The sequence below is a fragment of the Urocitellus parryii genome, chromosome 4 (assembly GCF_045843805.1).
Source record: "Urocitellus parryii isolate mUroPar1 chromosome 4, mUroPar1.hap1, whole genome shotgun sequence".
Lineage (NCBI taxonomy): Eukaryota > Metazoa > Chordata > Mammalia > Rodentia > Sciuridae > Urocitellus > Urocitellus parryii.
The window spans coordinates 155,523,275-155,542,193 of NC_135534.1; the positions used below are offsets into that span (position 1 = coordinate 155,523,275).

General features: G+C 34.8%; 1 protein-coding gene across 1 annotated transcript in view; it reads left to right on the forward strand.

Moving 5' to 3' along the window:
* Lurap1l (leucine rich adaptor protein 1 like) overlaps positions 1-17,094 on the forward strand; it is a 41,608-nt gene extending 24,514 nt beyond the window's left edge. Inside the window, exon 2 of the mRNA XM_026381791.2 lies at positions 16,280-17,094. Coding sequence (XP_026237576.1) covers positions 16,280-16,654 — 375 coding nt within the window. The 3' untranslated portion in view covers positions 16,655-17,094. The remainder of the gene's footprint in view (positions 1-16,279) is intronic.
* The last annotated feature ends 1,825 nt before the right edge of the window (positions 17,095-18,919 follow it).

The window sequence follows — 18,919 nt, forward strand, 5'->3', positions numbered from 1 at the left end:
CCATTAGGGAAAGTACACTAAGTTCAATTCATTAGGGAGTCGTGTCTGTTTTATTTTTTCATGTTTAATACCAACAAGGCTAGGACCTGGACAACTCTCTACCTAGATCCAGCTTGTTTGTTTTGTAAATACTTTTATTGGAACACAAGCTCACCCACTCATTGACTTGATTGCTATATGGCTGCTATCTAGCAATCTTAAATCTAAGGCAATTGCCCAGGGGCCTTAGAGAATAACTCAAAGATAATTTGTATGCAAAATATATTAAAAAAATTTTCCCATGAATTTAGGGTCCTACCTTGGAAGGCAAAGTTAAAAATATTATCTGAGTAATTTAGGTATTTGACTATAACGCTATCATATTTGCCTAAAAACAATGAAGAGTTATATTAGCTACAGCCCCTCCCCCTTTTTTTTAAACAACCAAGGACCTGCCAAAGTCAGCACAAAGCTCAGAAAATTATTTAGTGAGTTAGATAAGAAATCTCTGCTACCTGGCCAGATTATATAGAATAATAACCTTTCTTTTCCTTGTTAAAAGCAAAATTAAATTATAACAATTTTCATTTGAACAGCGGTAAAAAATAGTTCTTGTTTTGCATTAATATGTTTAAAGTAATATATTTGCAAGTACCTTTAAAATTTCTCTTTTGAACTAATTCATCAAAACTGAGAAAATTTACCAACATTTTACATGTTAAGCACTTCTTTTCAGAATCATTACTTATAAATATTACAGTATAAAGCAAATAAAGTAGGGTATTTGGCTTTTAGGAGTTCTTGTGTTGTTTTTGTGTATTATTCAGTTTTCCATATCAGTTCAACTTGTTTGTTATTATTTTCTCCACATTTCGGAACCAACAAACATTTTTAACTGAGAAAAAAACACTCTCCTCTTTGGTTAGTAAAAATACATTTTAGTTATAATTCTTTGCAATGTTTAGTCCTGCCCAGTCTCAACCATTCACATAAGCCATGATTTGCAATCAAATATACTAATCTTTCAGAGATAAATGGGAGAGTGATTTCTGCAGGTCACACACCAGCACTTCAGATCCTCACAGCCAACAATGTAGCTTTTATAACTTTGTAGGTGACAAAATGAATATGTTCACTAAAATGACTTTAATTTTTATTTTAATAGATGATAAAGTCTACCTTCTTTATTATCTATTATCTGTTAAAATAAAAAGCAAAGGTCTCTATCATAGTTTGTGACCAATGTTTCAATATTCTCTCTTCTTTAGGAATTATGCAGTATTCATAGATTTTTTATTTATTCACTTGATTTACTATCATTTTAAGGTCTAAATATCTTATAATTATATATAATAGTATGTTCTGCAACATAATTGCAGTTGAATGAAAAAGATTCAGAACTGTAATTCAATAGAATATATAATTACATATTTTCTTAACTCACATTTAACTTAATAAATGGAAGAAAGATTAGTTTAATCTCATCAGTAAACCAGTTTAAGAAATGTTTTGAAGATTAACTAGTATCTTATTAAAAAATAAATCCAAATCTCAAAATATTATCTCATGTATTTATTCTCCATATCAACAAAACCAGGAATAACAGTTAACTATGTATAAACTAAAATTATTAAACTGATATGTGTCTACATAGTCACTTTGATTCTTATATGAAAATGCCTCTGAGCTATCATTATTTTGGTAGAATTTTTCCCCATAGAAAGATAGAACATTTCTCTACAGAAAGAGTTCAGTTTATTTTCTCATAATTTGGGAATATTAATTTTTGCAAGTCTTTATTAGCCTCTATAACTAGAAAAGTTTACTTTTACTTAAGATATATTGTAATTAATTTTTTAGAAGTTGAAAAATGTTTAATGTTCCCATTAACTAGTGGTAAAAGGTTTTTCTCTATTAAACACACAATCACCTCAGGACTTAAAATTTCAATTCTGTAACCTCACGTACAGGGCACTAGAAAGAACAGTCTCAATGGGTTATTTTCCTATTCAATGGAAACAAAATATTTTCTTCATAGATTTGAGCAGACAAATGGACACACAGGCAAACAATAGAGAAACAGAAAATAAGCTTGTTACTTCTCTCATAACAGAGGATAAATTTTCATCATCCAATATGAATCAGCAAGTGATCACATCATGAAACCAGATGGCTAATTACAGTCACCCCAAATGGGAAATAATTTAAAGATTATGTGACCTTTACTGGCCTCAATTCTCAGTACCCACTAGTCCCTGGAATTGACTGTTTTACACATAATGTTTTATACATGGGGAATCTTTTGACTATATAATTGAGACCAGCATAGCAATCCACTATCTAGTTGTAAATATGGACATTTCCTAGCCAATGAGTTAAACAAAAGAAAATATAAGGCACAATCCGAAACAACAAAACAAACCAGAACACTGAACCAAAAAAAGAAACGAAGAGTCAGAAAGGTAAAGTTCTATTGCAGTTTATGATTCATTCCAGAAGCTTCTTAGGTAAACTTATTGAGCCAGATCTAGTATATGATCACACTGTGCTTATTAAGAGCAACCTGCAAATATGCCAAAATGTAAAGTCACAAACCTGACTCTTATTCAAATATAGACAGAACATGGGCTGGGGCTGTAGCTCAGTGGTAGAGCGCCTGCCTAGCAAGTGTGAGGCACTAGATTCAATTCTCAGCACCACATATAAATATATAAATATAATGAAGGCAAATTAACAATAAAAAAAGAAAAAAAGATTGAGCTCATTTGATGAGAAAACCAGTAATGAGTTACAGCTGGTTAAAAAGAGAATTAGAGGAACAGGGTGCATGTTATTGCAGGAAAGTCATATGAAATCAGTTTCTTAATTTAGGGACAAAAGTGTCAAATGTCACTGCACAATAAAACTAACTTTTGAGATTATCTGTTTTACTAGACCAAAGTCATTTATCTTTCTTTGATACACAAATCTACAACTTATAAGTCTCAGGAAAGTCAATAGTAAACAGCAGATCACACAAAAGCATATCCCTACAGACAATTAAATAAGACTTTGATGGGCCTCTTAGGGTGTGCTCCAGCATTGCTGGGGAGACATTCAAACTTCACTTCATTTCCAAATGTGGGATATGTTTTTAAAACAATTTTATGTTGTCAGGCTTTTAGAAGTCTATAGATATTCTCAAGGAAATTTGGGGTATAAATGGATTGTACTTATATTTATTTTTTAAATTTTTGTTGGAAGCCTAGAAGAAAAAAAATAAGGTACTATGATTTCCATTTCTATATTGTAAAGTTCTTTAGTTGGAGTGACAGTTAATGTTGTCTCTGTGTTCTACCAGCATCCAGAAGAATATCATGAGTGTACTCAATAAGTACTAACAGCCTTTCTCAGTTCCTCAATTAGTCCTTTGGCCACTATTCAACCATATTTTCCTACTTCTATGAACAACTAATGCCCAGAATTGAGACTGAAAAGGATAACTGGTTATGCTAAACTGAGGGATTATCAGTTAGGTTTGGAAGAGGCTGGCTGTTTCTCTCAGCCTGGGAATATAAAGACCATTTCTAGGCTGTGCAACTGGAGAGACTAAGAATATGTAGCTAAATTAACTTCACTGCAGTTCTACCTTTGCCACTTTAAAGCTACAAGAACTTGAACAAGGATACATTACTTCTCTGATTGCCCTTTTCTTTCAGCTGCATAAGGAGATCACTGTGTCTTTATATCTATAGTATGTTTCTTGTAGACAATGTAGTTAGGTTTTGTTTGTTTTTTCAATCTCCATCTGTTAATTGCTGTTTTTGGAATGTTCACATTTAATGTAACATTTGGTATAGTTGAACTAATATATATCATATATGTAACTGTTTTCTAATAGTTTCCTTTGTTCATTCTTATTTTTTTCTTTCCTTCTCCTCCCCTCCCCCCTTTTTTCCTTGTCTTACAATTCTGTGGTTTAAAATGGGCATTTTATGAGATTCCATTTTCTCTTTTTTTAAAAAAATATTTGTTTTTTTAGGTGTAGATGGACACAACACAATGTCTTTCTTTTTATGTGGTGCTGAGTATCGAACCCAGGTCCTGCCCGTGCTAGGTGAGCACTACCACTGAGCCACAATCCCAGCTCCTCCATTTCTCTTTGCCTAGACTATCTATTGTACTTCTTTTTTAAAATACAAAAAAAAAAAAAAAATTAGTGGCTGCCCTGGAATTTTCAATATACATTTTCAATCAATCTGTGTACTTTCAAATATCATGCCACATCATGGTAGTTCAGTTCTTGTTCTAGAATATTCCTGATTCTTCCTTTGAGTTCCTTATAAAATCACTGTCATCCATTTCACTTGTATATAAGATACCACTAAATAAATTGTGGAGGTGGTGGTGGTTACCTTGAACTGTTACCTGTTAGATCATTTAAATATGAAAAATAATGTATTTTATATGCATTTATTCCTCTCCTAGTACTCCTGCATTCCTTATGTAGATCTAAATTAGTCTATACATTTTCCTTCTCTCTGAAGCACTTCAAATCTGCTGGTAACAGATTCCTTCAATTTTTGTTTGAGAAAAGCTTTATTTATCCTTTAGTATTTTTAATAATATAAAAATATATAAACAAAATCTATTTTAATCACTTTTAAGTATTCAGTCCATTGTACTATGGAGAGTCCTATTGCTGTGCAGCTACCACCATTGTCCATCTCCAGAATCTTTTTTATCTTCTCCTTTACTTTGAGTTATAGTTATGTTGCATACAGAATTCTCACTGATTCTTTGTTCCTTCAGGACTTAAATATTTTACTCTGCACTGTTCTTGCTCACTTGGTTTCTGAAGAAACATCCAGTTTATTGCTTATCCTTGTTCCTTGTAAGGTGTTTCCTTCCTGGCTTTTTTCAAGATTTCCCCCACCCCTTATTTGATTTTATACAGTTTGAATATAATTGAGATAGGGTTTAGACTATGTAGAAGGGGCTGAGATAGGCCATTAGTGTGATGTTTTGTGTTTATGTGTGGGGGCATTAGGTTCTGTTCATTGTTTGCTATTGCTGGGAGGTGGGTGTCAGTGAGTAAATTTTCCTCTGGTATTCTTGTTTCTGTCTACTCTATTTTTATTGGGTTCTTTTGAATATGCTTTAATTAGGGTCAGGGGCCTGAAGCTCTTTCACTGTAACTCCTCAGTAGCCTTGCTGATATGGTAGTAGAATGTAGAGGAAGGACAAATACTCTATAATCCATGGGTAAGTCCAGTCTTCCAGTGAGCTGAGGTGGATATTTCCTTCTCATAGGTTGGCTAGGCTTTAGTGACCATCCCCCATTATGTTAAGATCTGGTAAAATGATTTCCCTTAAGGACAGGCCTAGGTAAGGAGAAGAGAGTGGCCAGTATGTATTTCAAAGCTTCCTTTCCTCTATCAGAAACAGGGTGGATAAGAAGAACTTGATATGGCTCCAGGAGGTAAAACTCATGCAAGTGAGGAGGAGGTCTACCTGAGACTGCCTTCTTAGAGTTTCTAACACACATGTCCACACAAAGTCTCCAGCAATTCATCAATTGCAGTTTAAAGTTCCTACTGACATTGATTCTAGCTGACCTTCTGCTTCTGGGCTTCTGTTTCCAGTAAACTATGATTCTGTGTATTGACCAGTATTCTAGGGCCATATGATTTGTCCTGTGACCTCAATACTCTGATTATCCTTAGAATAGTTATTGAATTTCCAGTTTGTTCAGCTTTCTTCTCCTTGGGAAGATGGGCATAACAACTTCTAAGCTCTTTACATGTCAGACTAGAATAACAATGAAAATAATAATCAGCTTTATCATAGTTTTTTGTGATGATGACATTAAATTTATTACATAAGTTAATATTTAAGGCATCAAGTTAAGTACATGGTTATTAGGAAGCATTTGACTAATGGCAGATACTTTTATTAGTATTCTCAAAGCCATTTTTAAAAGGTGAGACTGACTAAATCACTAGACTAGAAAGTCAATGTGTTGTTAAGTATTGAAATATAAAAGTTTATTTTTATTTTTTTATTGGCTGTCCTTCCGATCTCTGATCCCAGCTAGTCAGAGTTAGATCACTGCTCCCAGCAATAGAGACTCTCCCATCTGGAGAGTCCCACCCAAGAGTGCCAAATGAAAATATTTAGTCAGTGTTTAGGTATCATATGAAAAACAAGAGAAAATTGACTCTCAGCTTTATGAAGTAAAGCACTTCAAATATTCACAAATTATTGTCATCAAGTAAAAAGTACAATAAAATGGCAATTTTTCAGTTTTATTTTCTAGGCAAAAGAACTATGCTACAGATAAATCTTTCCAAAGAAAATTAATTAATATATGAAAAAATATCTGGCTCATAAGAGACAGCTCAGTATTTATAACTCTTATCCCCATCCTAATCTCTTCTCCTTTTGGCTCAAGTGAAGGCCAAGTTAGAATACATTTTCAAATTAAAAGGGGAATTCTGAAAAACAAGATTCCAGTTTGATAAAGTTGTCAGTATGTTCATCTCTTTGTGTCTTCTAAACTCTTCAAGTTGTATCTGAATATTATTATCTAAGCATAACTTAGTTTCTCAGTATATTTGCTACTTTTTATGACCCTCACATTATAAGGAGTTTTGTAAATGAAATCCATTGAAAGCATTACCTGTGGCACCAATTACCAAGCATATCATCTGTCATTTTCCCTTCAGTGTAAGAAACCAACTTCTCTAAGGGAGAAGAAAGGTTGCCCCATGGGAGATGCCCTGGCCGCTTTGATGAACCTTGACTTCCCTGAACACTCATTGTTTCTGTCCGTAAATATTTAACTACTTACTCTATTCATGACTTTTTTTTCAAACTGCAAAGTAATGTATCAGAAGAGTAGAACTCCATGGACACAGTGGTTTAGCATCCACCATTCCAAATTATCCACCCGTAGAAAAATCTCCAAACCTTCACAAAATTTAAAATATGGCCTGTGTAATATCAGCATTGGTATATTAGTTATTCATGCTATGTAATAAGTAGCCTCAAAATTAGCAACTCCAAAATCACATATGTATTATTCCCTAGTCTCTGTGAGTCAGAAGTCTGCGCACAGATTAACTTGTGTCCCTGGCTCAGGGTCTTTCACAAGACTGCCATCAAAGTGTCAGTTGGTGCCTGAAAGCCCAATTCAGGGAGGATCCACTTCATGATCACTTATGTGCTCAGTGGCAGATGCCAGGTCCTTTTCCTTGCTAGTTGTTGACCAGTGATCCCAGTTCCCTACCACGTGAATCTCACCATGGGCCAGTACACAGCATGGAGGATGGCTTCTGTCAGAAAAAAGCCAGACACTGTTGTACCCCAGACAGAAGCCACAATCTAGTAATGTGTTTCATAAGTAATAACCTGTGACTTTTGCCCTATTCTGTTCTTTGGAAATAGTCAGTAGGCTCAGTCTACACACAAAGGCAGGGAACTGTGTGAGGATACAAATACCAGGAGAGGGGATAATGAAGAGATTTTTAAAGTCTGCTTACCTGATCAGTATCTATTGGGAACTTGTTAGAAATACGAAATGATGAAACTATTGAACTAAATAGAAATTTTAGCCAGATTTCTAGGTGATTTGTCTACACAACAAAGATTAGAGGAGATTCCTGCTCTAAGAGCAGGGCTATGTTGAAGAGTCTGCTTCCTCACTTAATTTTACCTACTTATTGGTAACTTTTTAATAAGTCAAAGATCTATTGTCCTTGCAATTTAGTTCTCTCCTACTCAGGAAATAGAAAAAAATATATAAGGATACTGAAGCACAACTTGGCTATGAATAGCAGATTCAAAATAGAATTGGGAGAATAAGAAATAGGGGACCTAAAAACTATGCCAAACAACTAGTGACAGCATCAAAAAATTATGGAAACAGAAGATGCACCATCTAAAATGGGGTATTACTACCTTATTTCCCTTAAACGCATTGTTGAATAACTCTGCATTATAAAGCTTATTATTTACCATGATACCCCATACTATCTGGATCATGGTTCTGTTTACAAACATAAAGAAGTGTACAGCATTATTTTAGAAATATATCCATCAAAAATTATCACAAAATGTAAATGCTCATCTAAGTGATTTTCAGATTTTGTAACTTGATTATTTAATTTCCCAATATATTTCATGTCTCAATGATGCAGAAATAATTTAATCTGTATTCAGTACTTGACATTTTTTATAAAAGGCATTAATAATTTTACTGTATTTTGTATTTACCTCAAATTATATTCAGTTGAAGAAATAAAATTATATTCTGGTTCTAATTTTATACAGAAAAATAAAAACACTAAGGGATAAATTGAACATCTCTGATGTATCACAAGATGTGTGAGCTGTTTATTACATTTTTAGGAATTTTCTGAATTAGTTAATTACAGTCATTATTAAAACTTAAGGTACACGTATAAATCTATGAATAAATGTTAAATTCAAAACAAAAGCAGTACATACTAAATATTAATAGGTTCCTAATTATTTTACTACTTTTTACTATTTATTATTTTCTTGAGGTTTTGTAAAGTACCTGTTATATCTAAAGAATAAAAATACGAGTGAGCATCTTTTGAAACATCAATTCCATGTTTCGTAGCATCACATCAGGACCCTTGAGATTGGCCATGATAGAAGTTTTTAGACCCCAGAAATTATAAGAGATATAAATTAGGACTTGAGTTTTATTGTGTTGATTTTAAGCTTAATAAAGTGATGGAGAAAATGTTAATATTAGAGTAAATTAAACTTGAAAAGTGTGGCATGTCCCTAGTTGTTGATCTGCTAATTATAGGGGAATGAAATATTCTCCAGGAAGTCAGAAACTGTTATCCAATTCAGTAAAGAAGTTTCTCATATCATTGATGAACTGGTAAAGTTCTGACATAATTAATCCTGAGGCTAAAACAGGTTTCTGTTTAATGGTTATAATTTGCACTATGTGAGAAATAGCTTAACAGTAAATCACATATCAGATTTAATGATTAAAAAATTATTGAAAAAAGAGTTAAATTGTGACTACCACTATTTGTGAAATCCTATTTGCACTGCAATCAGAGGTTGTTATGCTCTGAAGGGTTTAGTAAGAATGAACAAAAGCATACCCTGAGAATTAATTGGTTATGTAAAATTTATAATAAAAAGTTATTTTATGTTTTATTATTTTTATAAAGTATGCTATATACATTTTATATAGGCACAATTTATATTACACTTATAAAGATGATTAGTTTGGAACTTAAATGTTCATCAGAGGACCATGTGTTAAAAATTTGGTCCCCAGCCTGATTCTGTTGAGATGTGGTGGACCCCTTAAGAGGTGAGCCTAGCAATAGGAAGTTAGGTCATTGGAGTGGCCCTTGAAGGGAATATTGAGACCACAGGCCCAGAGTGACTGAGGCCAAGCAACCATGGATTACAACCTCTGAAAGCACAAACCAAAATAAATCTTTACCCTGTATAAGTTGATTATATCAGGTACTTTGTCACAGTGACAGAAAGCTGACTAAGACAGTATGTAAGTGTGTATGCATACATGTATATATTTTTTCCTAGGAAGCTGGTTATTGAACAATTAATTACCAGCACACCATTCTATATCCTTCCCTTACAATGTAAACATGGCTGCTACAAATCACAGAGGAGCACATTACCATGTCCTAGTCTTCTATATGAAAATACTACTTTAAATTTTAAATTGGAAAAAAATAAATATGCAGAATATTTATTATAATTTTCTAGAGACACACTTCTCTGGTTCCGTGTGTATTAGCTTCTCTGCTATGAACTTGGGGAGTCCGTGTTTTTGTTAAATCTTCTGAGTAATCTCAGTTCAGGTGATTTGCAGTCTGTTGCCTTAGTCACAATTAAACTTTGCACATGTATTTTTAAAGCACTCAGGGAAAAAACTTTTCCTTTATTACAATATAGAAAAAAGAATCAACATCACAGGACTGTAGGTATCAAACTGATCCTAGAACCTGATGGAATAAGACTGAAAATCTGTGTGTGCTCCTTTAGTAACCGGAAGACTTACCAGGAGGAGTTGTACAGGCCTCATGAGCAGGCATGCTGGCAGGCATTTATGCTTAAGATTCAGAGGAATCACATGCCCTTTTTCAAATAAATCAGATAGAGCTTTCTATGTGATCAAAACAACATCCATCAGTCAGCTGTGTTGATGACAGTGTTTTTATGTGTGCAATTCAGCCTTTCGGGAAATTACTCTTCTATATGGTTTCTGGAAATGAATGAACTGCTTTAGTTATTGTTCAGTTCCACCCATAAACAACTCAAATGGAAGAAGACAAGCTGACGCGTATAAAAACGGAAGCCTCCATGGTCCAATTAGAAAGAAATTTTGCTGTAACTTTTGAACCAACTGAGAAAGGGAAAGAAAATGCTGAAGTAACAGCCATGACTTCTATATGGCTGCAGGCTTTTCTCCTGAATATTCCAGATGAAAAGCATTCAGTAGAAATGAACGTTGTATAGTGGCTTTTCGAAATGCAAAAAGATAATAATATCCTTGTGAGTCCTCTGAGAAAACAGCTAGAGGAGTACTTTATAAATTAATATTTATATTATTATTACCATTAATAAAGTCAGAAATTTTAAGAATGGGTATACCAAAAATCTTCTATGATCATCAAATTGAGAATGTGGTAAATTTGGAGAAGGAGCAGATTTGGACAGGAGGAGTTTATGCAAGGGAACTTGCAAATAAAATGAGATAAGCTGTTGGAAAAATATTCCAGGCTCCTTTTTACAAGAGCTCTTCAAGCAATACAGATGCTTTAAGTTTTAAATGTATATAAAGTAACAGTGATTAGACAAGTTAGAAAAGAAGCATTTCCAGAATTAAACTCTTTCCCCAAAACAAATCAGAGAAAAATGCTGATTTGTTTCTCCCAGTTAGAATCTAGGGTTAGAGTGTCACATTTAAAAGGCAAGTCTGATCTGTTTTCTTTTCTTCATGAACTTGATTATGGGCTTAAAAAAAAAAGAAAATGCCTTTCTTCCTTTTAATTCACATTATAACTATCAGGACACTGGAGATTTATATCTGGATATTGTGAATTTTACAGTAGGAATGCATAACTGGGAGATGTCTTGCTTTTATCTGTTTAGCTGACATTCATAAATAAAGGATAAAAATAGTGGGGGAGGACTTTAGGAGAGTTGTGATTACAAAGTGCTATCCAAGCTTCCCATATGACAAGATAGAATGAAAACCATCCCTCTATGGAAGATTCGCTCAGCAGCTCATGTGTACACTTCAGTTAATTTATGGACATATTAAACATGATATGCATGTTTGTCTTGAAACACAAACATGACTTTTACTGAAGCCTAAATGGTAAGAGCACATACTATTATTAAAATTACCACATATTTCTGATAAGGTCGATAAAATGCAAAAAAGAGCTCAAACTTCTGGTGTTTTATCAGCAGAGTTTTTATCAGCAGCATCTTTTGTTGAATCTATTGACCAGCAAAATTGATTTTTCTGTCTCTTCTATAGTCTACATAACTTTTGTAGCTGAAACAATTTAGTAATTAAACAGCCCCAGGAAAAAACAAGAATCAAATGTCAGAATGGGTGGAAATCCTGGGATTATCTCATCTGCAGAACCTCTTTATCAAATAACAGCTGAAATGCAACCTCAGTATGAAATGCAGACAGTAATATAAGAGAACTCCTGAGCTGAATTCAGTCTTAATTGGGAAAAATTTGTCTTTGCTCATAGAACTGCCTTACCATCCACCTTTTATTGAACCCCGTGGCTCATTGGAGCTCAGAATAAAACCATGATTTTTCCTCATGTGTTAGGAAACTGAACTTCTCTACCCTGAGCCACTTTGCCCAAAGGTCACAGGTAGATCACATCAGAGGTGAACTGGAGTCTTGTACCACATTTCTCATACAATACCACAAAAGAAGTGAACTTAATAGCAGCTCCTTGATTAGTTGAAAGTTTGCCCACATTCTTTCTTGGATTTCATTATGCCAATTCATAACCTTTGCATTCTGTCAGTATTAAAAATGGTAATTTGAAAGAAAACAGATCTAGAAAAGTTTACTAATAGGAATATTTGATTTTTCAAGATCTTTTATTTCAAATTCTACCATAGACTCAGTTCACCACTTATCCAAAAATTACATGAAGTTTTAGAATTCTCCCTAAAATACAAACAGCTATTATTCCACAATCTTAAAGCATGAGAAACTTAGGATAAAGAAGAACCACTCTGCAGAAACTGTAAGGACTAGAGATGGAGAAGGGAATCCAAATACTTTTGGGGGGGGGAGTACGTGCCCTGTTTGCATGTTCCCTTTGTTCCACTCATTTCACCAGATGTTTACAGAACACCTGCGCTGTGCTCAGTTATCACCTCTAAGCAAACAGAATAATGTTTGGAGTGTGACTCACACCTTGAAGTCCACTTCCTTTTAGAAAAATTATCTTGTATTCTGTAAATTTTAGCAAGGAAGAATCTTACTGCAATTACTCAATGCCTAAAATTTGAAATGAATAGAAATAAAACCATATACTGGGAACACTTCAATATTGAAATGTTCTTTCTGAATTACCACTTTCCTTCCTCTTCAGTCACATATCACTGACCCACAGCAAAACTCCAGGTTCCCATCAGTTGTTCCAATCTGGATCAAAGCTGGTTGTTTGGTGGCTGGACAGATCCTGATAGAGTACCTACTATGTGTCAGGCACTCTTTCAGTCTTGGCTCAGAGTTACAAGAAGGATGGACCAAGTATTCCACAACTCCTCCATGTTTGTGGGGGTGGGCAGAGAAAAAGCACATGAAAAGCAGGATGATTTTAATTAGTCCTAAACATTATGAAGGAAACAAAAGACCTACAGAAATATAAAAATAGGCATGAGGGCTGGATACCATGATTGATCAGGAGAACAGGTTCTCCAAGGAGGTAGCATTTAAGCTCAGATCCTGAAGAGGGCTCCAACTCTCAATATTCGCAGAGTAAAGTCATGAGACCCCAGCTGAAAGAACCACCAGGATTTGTGCTGCCAGGGCAAGGCTACCCTGTTCTTAATTGATGGCCAGACTTCCCAAAGACTGAAATGAGTAACACTGAGGAAACGTGGGGCAGCTACTGGAGACAGAAGCAACATTGTGATTTAGTTCTTTGGTGGATTGCTCATGCTTTCATCAGTAGCATCACCACACCTTAGTTCTTGGAGAATGCAGAGTGTGAGCCAGGGCACTCTGAGCCTGGAGCTCCAATACCAGACCAGCAGCCAGGCGTGTGAACCAGCACACCCAGCGCTCCCACACAGGGAAGCTGTTTACTCTTCTCAGAGGACACAGGGTTAGACACAGTGAAATCCATAATCATTATCAGCCAGATCAACTCGTTCTAACCGACCTACTTTCGTCATATTTTTCCCCAACAATAGTTCAACGGCCTGTGAATGTTTTGCCTTCAGAAGCAAAAGATTTTCTTATTTAAATAGATCATTTCATGGTCAAAGGAAGCTTTTGTTGCTTCATAGCCTTACTCCCCTTTTATTCGTATTGCTCGATAAAAGTTTTAAAAAGTATTTGATGCAGCCACTGTGTAAGTAAAACAAAAATTGCTGACAGAAAATTTATTCTAAGTACATATTAACCCCAACAGTGACATGGTATCTGGGAACATATAATTGTGACTATATTAAGAGATGAACTTTCACGGATGCTAAAATTTTGACTATTTCTCAAAAATCAATCAGTGCTTTGAAGAGACCTTAGATATAGTTTCAGGCTGGACATGGTGACTCACTCCTGTAACCCAGTGACTCTAGAACTAAGGAAAAGGATCACAAGTTTGAGGCCATCCTCAGCAACTTAACAAGATCCTTAGCAACTTAGCGAGATGGTGTCTCAAAATGAAAAATATAAAAAGGGCCGGGATGTAGTTCAGTACTAAAGTACCCCTGAGTTCAATCTCCAGTACTACTACTACTACTACTACTACTAATAATAATAATAATGATACAGAGTTTCATGTAAGACATGGCTTCTTTCTTTGGGGAAAGTCTAAAAGGAACAGTAATTATTACCACTATAAGATTGTATAAAATAAAGCTCATTTTAAGTTATAAACCAAACAGACTATAGAGATAAAATGGGCCAGCAGGACATCTAGAGTCAGCAAGGAGTGCTTGACAGAAGAAATAGAACTAGAACATGAAGAATTTGAAAGAGTGAAAGTGAAGTACTTTAAGTGAGGGGAAGATCAGGGCACATCCCCAAAGCAGAACTTGGGCTGAAACACTTCCATGAACAGGGTAGATATGTGAGTATATGCAGCTTTGGTCCATTTGGGGAGCTATTTGGAAATGGTCAGACTGATATTACACCATGCCTACGATGGGCACAGCAAGGTGCATCAAGTACAGATGCCTGCTAAAGGATTTTGTAAGAGTTTAACTGATATTGATCTTTCTGCACTTCTCAATGTACCCAGGCACGTTGTTGGTCATTTGTAAATATTTGTAATATTTCTAACTTGAATGATGTCACAATGACTCATGGAATATGTGAGTGAATCTGAGCATAAAGACTGCCAAAACCTCCTTCTCCAACATAAAGTTATTGCAAGGTCATTGAGACACCATCAAAAACAGAGGAACATCAAGATTTACTAAGTTCACAACCTTCACTTCATGAACATTTCAGAGAGAAATAAATTTCCCTGTACTCTATCTAGTCAATTTATTCTTGATGCTTTTCTCAGAGAAGATGAAGAATTCATTAGTCAATTTCATATCCCAGCAAATTTATTTTTTTTCTTAATGTGTACTTTTTTTCATCTTGAATTTCTACTTGCACTTTTGTGTCTCTAAAACCTGTAACCTTACATCTACTGAAGACATGAGTGTAAGTTGCATCTCTACTGAGGTTTGTGTGTCATGTTCATAGAAGCCAAAGTTCACCTTCAGTTATGGATTAACTCTTCACCAGGAAATATTTTTATATGAATACATATCTTGGAATACAATGAACTCCTTTTTCTCTTCTGGCTTGAGTCATTCAAGAATGAGTGCCTTTTATAATTCTAGAAACACACAAATCTGAGTTAGTCTTCGATTGTAAAGAGAGAATTGGCCTGGCCCAGCCTTTTGGGCTAATACCACAAGTAAAATAACAAAAAATCCATGTTCAAACCATAATGAATATGAGCGGAACTTCTAGTGGCCAACCAAGACCAGGCGCACAGATCTTTAGAGGATCCACTTCTATCCAGTTCCAACAAGAACAGGGGCAATCATGAGAGTTCTCTTCCCTAAGCTACTACGTAGTTGATGTTATAAAGGGTTCTCATTAAATTCTGGGGCATACGAAAACATCCTGCTTTATGGCTGTGGAAACAGATTTCTCTGAAATATCTTAGAATTGGCAAAAGGACTACACACTTAGATGGCTCTTAGGGGAGTCCCAGGACATTTTTATATCCCAATTTTGATTAGAGTGTCCCTGACATATCTAAAACAAATACTTAGATCTCCAAACATATTTGTAGCCTTCATCTTGTAAGTTGTGTCATTCTAGTGCAGCAGCACCCTTTTCAATTCAGAGAATACTAGGTCAATTTGGTTCTTGTTAATAGTAAGAGTAATAGTCCATATTGTTTGTGCCAATGTCATCATGAGGAGTATAGCCTTTCCTGTACTCTTAACCCTTTTTTGTAGATTTCAATTTCTTCATCTGTAGATAAGAATAAAAATAATAAGGCTATTGTACAGTGTTATTAGATTTTGCTAATTAACGTTGAATTTTTTATAATGATGCCTAGCATGGTATAACTCAATAAGTAGAAGTCCCATCATGCTGATGAGATGTATTAATTTCTATATCTTCCCCCTTTCCCTACCCTTTAGTGTGGATATACATTCCCATGTAAACTTGGATAAACTATTAACCTGACAAGAGAGAATATATCTCTCAGCAGAGACTTTCACATTCAATATACTATTTTCTGGTAGCTTGGTTAGGGTCAGGGATGCAGAGGGAATTTTATGGACCCTTTTGGACTCTGATGCATCTGGCAGGAAGCGAGTTCTTTGATTATGACTCCTGCCAATGGTCAGCAATTTCCAAAGAGATCCTGAGATCAAGTATACTTGTATTTTATTCTGTGGATTTAAAATCGTAGGCTGTAGCGGACAGTATCCACATGAATTTGGAGTTTGTTAAGAATGTAGAATAAGTGGCATGTCTTTCCTGTCTCCCTCTTCCACATAGGTTAACCTCAGAGCCACAGATGTCAGACTTATGCGCCAGTTGCTCCTCATCAATGAGAGCATCGAGTCCATCAAGTGGATGATGGAGGAGAAAGCCACCATCACTAGCCGAGGCAGCAGTCTCAGTGGCAGTCTGTGCAGCCTGTTGGAGAGCCAGAGCACCTCCTTACACGGCAGCTACAACAGCCTGCAGGATGGCAGTGATGGGCTAGATGGCATCTCTGTGGGAAGCTACCTGGACACTTTGGCTGATGATGTCCCAGGCCATCAGACCCCTTCAGACTTTGACCAGTTCAGTGACGGCTCCATCATAGAGGACTCACAAGCCCTGCACAAGCCTCCTAAATTGGATTCTGACTACTACTGCTTTGGCTAATGACCCAGTTTTTTGCATGGGACTGGTGTGCAATTAACTTGTATGTATCTTTCTTCTCTGCTGCTATATTTTTGGTGTGATTTTGTAAAATAAGACAACCTTTTAAAAGAAGCTTATTTTTAAACTGCTTAATGACATTTCTGTTGCTCCTAATATTTCTCATCTAGACTGATTTATTTTTCTCTGTTACATCTCTATTTTTATTTATTAAAATGATTTTCCTCCCTTCTTTTAGAGTAGCACAAAGAAAGTAGGGGGAAAAGAATAAGCAATAATTATGTTTTTGCTTTTGTTTTCAGAGCAAGGGGTCAGGGATTACAAGGAAAACTTTGCTAAATTTTACAATAAACCAAAGTATGAAAACTGTTAATCTTGTTGCTGTGTCCTTAAATGATTCAAGATTTTATCTTCCAAAAGATACTGAGATCTATTACTGTTTGTAGATTAGGTTGCACAAACTCCTTGAACAAAATCAAGGGTGCCAATTATGGTACACTTTTACATGCCATCATTGGAAAGCCCCCAAGTGTATGCAACCTGATCACTTCACCCTTTTGTGAAGGATTTTGTCATCAGTCATTTTAACTCATATATTAGACATATCTGTCTGACAATATGTATTAGTACTTCAAATTTTGAGGAATATTGAGGTCAGGTATGATGGTGATTAAAGGCAAATATGCCCTACATTTAAATTTGAGATTTTGTTGGTGTTTTCTTATAAGCACTTTGCAATTCTACCGGGATGTCTAAACATATATGTGTATCTACAGATGGATAGATAGACAGCCATACAGGTAACAGATATCATAGGAAATCAGCATCTTTATCCACTTATGAAGTCCACTTATGGTATTTTTTCATCCTGGGAAGGATAAATAGTCTTTTAATTTTCTGAAATGATACTGGAAATATTATAACTTATGCAGTGAGTGAAAATTTTAATTTTGATATTTTTAGTCCTCTACAAATTTTTATCTAGATGATTCCTAGTGAGACAATTTAATTAAAATTTCAAGCTGTTCTTTGTTATGATTTACAATATGAATCAAAAAAGTTTTCTCACTTGTAAATGAGAAGTTTCCTTTTATTCTATACTCATTGCACACCTGGAAACTTATCATTTGTTTCCAAGACATATATTATTCAATTTACATTTAAAACCTATCAGTGCACATATTTTTCATTAATTTTTTCCATAAATTCTTAGGTGTAATCCTCATCACTATAATCCCATAATGTCAGGATTGTCACTATTATAAGTTTAAGGAAACTGTGGCACAGAGAATGTGAGTCACTGCATTAAATCTTCCACTAAATGTCCAAAATAGAATTTGAACTTGGCTCTGTTGTATTCCTATCACTGATACTCAATAACCTCTTTGCTTATTGACTTAAAATAATAAATATGAGAAAGCAAATTTAAACCCATGATAAAAAAGTGTAGCAAACTATTTTCTGGTAGTATCCATGTTTTTCCATACGGAATCTACCAAGCTCTTTCTTGAAATTGCATGTATCAAATCAGTGTTATACCTAGTGATGACTCAGGGAGGGAGCCACACAACAATGGTTTTTAATATAATCCTTTCTCTCTCTGTACTTTTATTTTCAACTCAGTAAAGGGTGGTTGGCTGGTTATTTGTTTGATTTTAATCTGGAATCAAACCAAGAAGTTTTTAGCACAGATTGTTTATCATATTAAAATTCAAGAGCACACATTGTGACCCAACAGAAAAAACAACCTCAGAAGCAAGACCAATGAATTTCAAACAGAAGGTAGTGAAATATGTAACCATATGTCTACAGCACAGCAAAAAAAAAAAAAAATCCTTCACAAGAGGAAAGTGAGCAGACAGCAATGCAAGAGGAAAAAAGAGTGAATTCTAACCTCTTTAAGGCTCAACATTTGCCTACAAGAAGCTATGTATGTAAAAGACAATTTCTGCTCAGATCATAGATTCAGACTGTGAAATCAGTATGAAGATTTTTTAAAATATATTTTTCTTTTCCAACAAGCTTCCCTGATATTTGTTCATACCTTCTATAAATTGACCTTGTATAGAATAGAAACTTTAAAAAATTATGAGTATTATGTAGAAGAAATGTATAGAATAGTTTTCAGTTAGAAATTATATTTTAAGAAAACTATAATGGACATTGGCAGAATATCTGCGAATAATTTTTGGCTCCATTAATAGTAAGAGTTTTAACATTTATATGCTTTATATTTATTCCAACTTATTTCACAAGAGATAGCAAATA